Genomic DNA, 5,928 nt, shown 5'->3' with positions numbered 1-5,928 from the left:
GACTAGCTGGAGCTTATGGGGAAGGGAAGAAAAACAATGTGGAGTAGAGAGCCTTGCTGGGTGGCTGGCGGGGCAGCCAGGTGGATAGGTGCTGAAGGGCCTGCACGGAACTACATGGGCCACGTCTAAGACTGCTCTTTGGTACTCATCCTGGAGTCTGGGCCAGCCCGGCGGGGGCGGGGGTGGGGATGCGTAAGAAGCACAGATGGTGAAGGGCTTTCTTCATTAGGACCTTGACACTGATGTGGGTGAGGGTTGTGGAGACAGGACTCGCTCGAAAAGTCCAACCCTCACTTCCATGTGCTGCTCTGAAGCTCTTTCTAGGCCTCTGGGGGAGGGGGGCGGGGATCCTGTACTGCTGTGTCTCTCATCATGATTTGTGGATGGAATTGGGGGCAAAAGCTAAACCTGGAGTTCAGAATCCCAAATTTTCTTCTAAGAATTACGTGTACTGTCTGTCGGCGAGCGGGGGCATGTGGACATGCCTGAGAAAAGCCCTTGGTAGGCAGGGGAGGCGGGGCCCTGGGCAGACAGGATGCTGCACCCAGGGCTTTGGGTGGAATGAGAGAGATGGCTTGTGAAGCTGCCCACATGGAGCCGCATGGCTTGTGCAGGACAAGTGATTTCGGCAGACAGAGACCCATCCAAGTTCAAGAGGCTCCGGGAAGGAACCTCCTCCCCCTGCAGCTGCCAGTGCCAAGTGTCAGTGCAAACACGGACTTGGAGACACTTTATTCTGGAATTGTGATCCAGGTTGGACAGGCTGACAAATTGGTCATTGTTTTCAAATGCATTTTTAATAGACAGCCAAACAGTTTTCTGAGTGGGTGTGAGCCTGGCTTACGGTCTCTCTGTCCATGTGTATATATTTACACACACACAGAGAGAAGCGTCCAGACACCATTTTTAAATAAAGAAAACCAGTTGCCCAAAAGGATTCTTGACTGAATTAAGGCCGTTGTTTGTAGGAAGCCAGATACAGTGATGGGAGTAATTAATTTTTAGCAACAAACAGCAGGGTCGGCGGGCGCAGGGGAATAAAGGACAGTGTGGTGTATTTTCCACGACATCTACGAGACATAAGAAAAGCACTTAGACACCGTAAGGCGGGAACCATGCTGTACAACCACTGGTGTGGGGAGTCAGAAAGGGTCTTGATGTTGAGAGGGCAGGGCTCCCTGCACCGTCAGAATCCCACGTCAATCACATGCTCGTTGGACAAGTCTCATGGGAGGGAAGGAGGCTCTCAGTTAGCATCCAGGCCCGTCTAAACACAAACAATACCTTCCTTCCCACACAGCCGTGCACGCAATCAGAAAGCTCTGGGAACAGGAGTCGTCCGGATCGGAGGTCGGCTGGAGAGCAGCAGGGAGGAGAGACCTTGGTGCCACGGAGTCTTAGATACAAATGCAGGAACAGGAAGTGACTTGCAGTCTGTGCCGGCCGTGTCCTCTTCCCCGTGGGCACTACCATATGTAGCCGACCTCGTCCTCCTTGTCATCGTCCTCGTCCTCGTCGTCCTCTGTCGCCCGGGTGTGCGCCCGCAGCCTCCCCAGCTTGTCCTTCGGTCCCAGCTCCCGCGCGTCCTCCAGGTCGTCCAGCAGGACCACGGAGCCGCCGCTGCCGAAGTCTCCCGAGGTCTCCTGCTCCTCTTCTGCTCATGTGGAAGGAGGAGAGGCTGAGGTGAGTTTCTGCTGAACTCATGGCCATGCCAGGGGCGCCCTGCACCTGCCTTCACTGTAGGGCTGACCCAGGCACTTCCCTTTCCAACGTGGAGCATCCCTGCCCAGCTGGGGCTGATCCACACAGCACAGACCCCAGCTTTGTTCTGTGGGAGCCCGGAATTCCCGAGATGCTGCTACCTTCTCGGGAGGTTCATGATCCTGATTGAGAAGTGAAGGCAACCTACGTTGTTCTTGGCCGGCAACGGGTCCTGACTGTCAAAAACTGTTCTCCAGCCCAGGGGCCACAGTGAGTACCGGCCACTCAGACAACAACCTATGCACAGTCTCATGCAATTTCAGGGTTGTTCTGTCTCCCTGAGTCCAGGTCCTGGCTATGCTCATGTCTATTGGGCCTAAGGGGTTCGCTACATCAAGCTTGTCCATTTCCCACCCGAGACTAACTTCACAGATAATGCCGCTCACTGTAGACCAGCCGCCTGTCGAAATCTTTCTACTCAGATCCTAACACAGCAAGGACCGACGGGTACCAGAGATCACTGTGGGCTGATACTCACCGCAGCTCACAGCGCCCTGCTTCCTGGAGCCAGCCAGCTCATTCCCATACTTGTCTACACACCAGCACTGGCCCGTGCTGCCGTGGCATTGCGTGGCTTTGTAGTAGCCCTCCTCGTTACAGTGGGGTATGAATGCTCCTGGGGGATCAGAGAGGGAGAGACGCTCAGGGGTACTGCCGGCTGAGACTCAGAAGAGGGCTCGCGTGGCAGGCAAGGTACTTACTCCAGGGCTAGCACGAGAGAACCGGGTGGTTGGTTATTACTTAGTCAAGATTGCAGGGCCCTAGGACTTGCTCCAGGTTTATTTTTGGGCTCTTGATTCTGTTCTGTTCCATTGGTCTATGTGTGTGTTTTTATGCCACCTGGTTTTTTTAAAAAATATATTTTATTGATTTTTTACAGAGAGGAAGGGAGAGAGATAGTTAGAAACATCCATGAGAGAGAAACATCGATCAGCCGCCTCCTGCACATCTCCCACCGGAGATGTGCCCGCAACCCAGGTACATGCCCTTGACCGGAATCGAACCTGGGACCTTTCAGTCCGCAGGCCGATGCTCTATCCACTGAGCCAAACCGGTTTCGGCGCCACCTGGTTTTGATTACTACTGTAACTTGAAATCAGAAGTGTGATGCTTGCTGCTTTGCTCTTTTTTTCAGGATTGCTTTGGCTGTTGGGGTTTTTTGTGGTTCCATACAAATATTAGGATTGTTTTGTTTTTTTCAGCTGTAAAAAATGCCAATGGAATCTTGATAGGGACTGCACTGAATCTATAGGTAGATGGTGTTGGGTAGTATTATTAGTTCTTCTAATTAATAATTAAAAAGAGCACAAGATACCTTTTGATTTTACCATGTCTTTGTTTTCTTTCATTAATATCTCATGGATTTCAGAATAGAGCTCTTTTACCTCCCTGGTTAAATTTATTCTTACGTATTTTATTGTTATTTATGTTACTGTAAATGGGATAACTTTACTACTGTTTCAGATAATTTATTGTTAGTGTGTGATAGAGGCATTTAATTTTGTTTCTGCTATTTCTGTATTAAACTAATGAACTGATAAAATTGGGGTATTTTTCTCTTTTTCCATACTCTAGGCATTTTATGTAAAATGAGAATGACCTCTTTCACAAAAATATTTTGGGCCTGGTGCATATTGGGGTAATGAGTAGCATTCTGATTTAAATTAATTTCATGGTTTTCTTAATCCAGTTGGGTCTCCTAGTTCTTTTTGTCTCAGATATGGTCATCATAATGTCTATTTCAAGTAGGTTTTCATCATTGTTATGAATTGGTTGATAGCAGTGGCTCTCGAAGTGTTCACATAGGACTGGCTGCTGCAACATCACCTGGAAATGTCTCAGAAAAGAGATTCTTGGGCCCACCCCCAGATCCACTGTGTTTACAGTATTCTCCTATATCTGAGGTTACACCCCACTTCTAAATTCACAGTAGCATTTGAGCCTTTCATATTGGCAACATTGGTCTACGTCATTGTTTTCTGCTTTAGTTGTAATCATTTCAGCTTGTGGTGGTGTTCCTACAGCTTCCTGATTTGTAAGCTTTGTTAGTTGTGTTTTTTATAAATGCATTTGAAGGTATGAATATTCCTCTTAAGTTTCACGGTGGTTACCTCCCTCCAATTGTGGTACACAGTGCCTTCCTTTTCAGTCAGTTCTAAATGTTTTGTAGTTTATACTGTATTTCACTTTTGAGTAATTACTTATTTTTAAAACCCAGATGTATGGGGCTTTAACAATCTCATTTTTGACTTCTACTTTTATTGGGTTGTGGCAAGTGAATTTGGTCTGTGATGGTCTTTGAGATTGGTTGAGTTTTCTTTTTTGGCATGATCTGTGGCAAATATTTCATGTGTGTTTGAAAAGACTAATTTATATGCTGATGTCAAGGAATACATGTATATGGATGCTAATTAATCATGCTATTCTTCTCTCTACCTACCTGAACTGTAAGTTTTAAGGGGAGAGCTCTATTTAAAGTTTCTATTTATAAATATGACAATTCCTCCTTGCAATTTTGTTTTAGTCATGGGTATACCAATTGATGATGTCACATATTAAAAGGCACATTTCAGCAAGATGATACTGTCTTTACTTTTAGAATTCCAAACAAAGTGGTTGTTTCTGTCAGATTTTAACAATGCTATAACAATGAGTCTTTACTATCTTAATTTCAAGTTTCTGTGTTTTATATGTAGCTCTCTTTTCAAAAACGCAAATCAATAGTCTCTGAGTTAGATCCATTCATATTTATTATTATTACAGATAGGCTTGCTCTTATTTCTACCACTCTATTTTGTGTTTTCTATTTTTTATTTCCCCCTTTTGTGCTCTGTGTTGAAATTATTACATTTTATGTATTCCATGATTTTCTTCTATAGGTTTATCTTGTTAGCCTTAAATTTCCCAGAGAAGCGTATTTTTACTTGTAAGATCTAAAGTTAATCTATGTTTTGTTTTCTTCCTGAACAAATCAGAAATTTAACATTTTTTACCACTTTTTCTCACTGCCACCAACACTCTGAAATCTTAAGTTCAGCTTGCTGTCAGAACATATTATAGCATATTTATGTAGGTTTAGCTGCATGTCTTTTCTCACAGTTAATTCCTCTGGGATTATTTCTCTTCTGCAGAGCTGATCAGCTGAGTGAGGTTCAGTCCGCCTGGGGTTGGCACATCGCTGTCATCACGTGAGCATGCTCGTGGGTAAGCTGGCATTCCAGGTTCCAAGTGGTTTCCTCTCAGCACTTGGAGATGTGATTGCTTCAGTCAGCATTGCTAAGCTGATTCTTATTTAACTGCAGATAATCTTTATGGTGGTTTAGTTTTGGTTTTTCTTAGGGTGCCTGTCTGATGACTGTGCTCGTCTCCCATGGGGGGTTCTCCTGAGTGAGTGGACTGACTGCGTCAACCCTGTGAAGACAGGCTTCCGCTCGCTATTGTGGTTTCCTACTCCCTAGTTTTACTTCTGATTTTTTCAGACTAAGTACCTTTTTAATTTACCTTGTACTTGATGACATAGACCCCAGAAAGAAGTGTGGCAAGAGAGGGAGAGAGTCTTACTACTTGAACCTGGGTTGAGCCCAGATCCAGCTGGCTGGAGGGACTACTGTAAACACTCAGTGCAGCTGGCTCCTTAGCATCAGGGATGGGCAAGGGCCCCCAGAAAACCATCCCCATGTGATAGGCAAGCCTGCCGATGCTGCAGTCAGAGAGGCGGTGCCCACACTCCAACTGAGGGACTCTCTCAGCACCCCAAGTCTTCAGGGAGCAGGAGGAAGAAAAAATAGATGCTTTCAGTTGCCAAAATGCAGAGAGATTCATGCACAGTTGCTCAAATAGGACCTGCAAAGGAGGACAAGCAGAGAGCTGGGGAAACGTGGTTGCTCTTTGAGCTGCAGTTGGAAAACAGGTGCCCAATAAACCAACAAAACAACGCTGGGCTGAGCCCCGGGGGGGCAGGTAGCAGGTGCTGCTCTACACCTACAGTGTGACAGGATGACCCCTCTTTTAAGTAATTATAATGGCAGTGATTATAATGGATTGGAATTTGTTGTTGCTTGTTTTGTCTATTTTTTAAAATTGAAATGCCCCTGAATACAATGTATTATATTAGAAGATTTCATCATGTGAAATCATGTAAGCAGATAAATGGTATTCTATGAGCCA

At 45.8% G+C, this 5,928-nt stretch overlaps 1 protein-coding gene across 1 annotated transcript in view; it reads right to left on the bottom strand.

The window, feature by feature from the left end:
* Window positions 1–775: 775 nt before the first annotated feature.
* Window positions 776–5,928, bottom strand: part of SPOCK1 (sparc/osteonectin, cwcv and kazal-like domains proteoglycan (testican) 1) — a 152,394-nt gene continuing 147,241 nt past the window's right edge. The window contains exons 8-9 of the mRNA XM_015560998.1: window positions 2,240–2,377; window positions 776–1,654 (exon numbers count right to left, since the gene is read on the bottom strand). Coding sequence (XP_015416484.1) covers window positions 1,467–1,654; window positions 2,240–2,377 — 326 coding nt within the window. The 3' untranslated portion in view covers window positions 776–1,466. The remainder of the gene's footprint in view (window positions 1,655–2,239; window positions 2,378–5,928) is intronic.

Source organism: Myotis davidii, unplaced genomic scaffold (genome assembly GCF_000327345.1).
Source record: "Myotis davidii unplaced genomic scaffold, ASM32734v1 scaffold776, whole genome shotgun sequence".
Classification (NCBI taxonomy): Eukaryota; Metazoa; Chordata; class Mammalia; order Chiroptera; family Vespertilionidae; genus Myotis; species Myotis davidii.
Note: the sequence above shows the minus strand (reverse complement) of the source record. Positions and strands in the feature narration are given on the sequence as shown.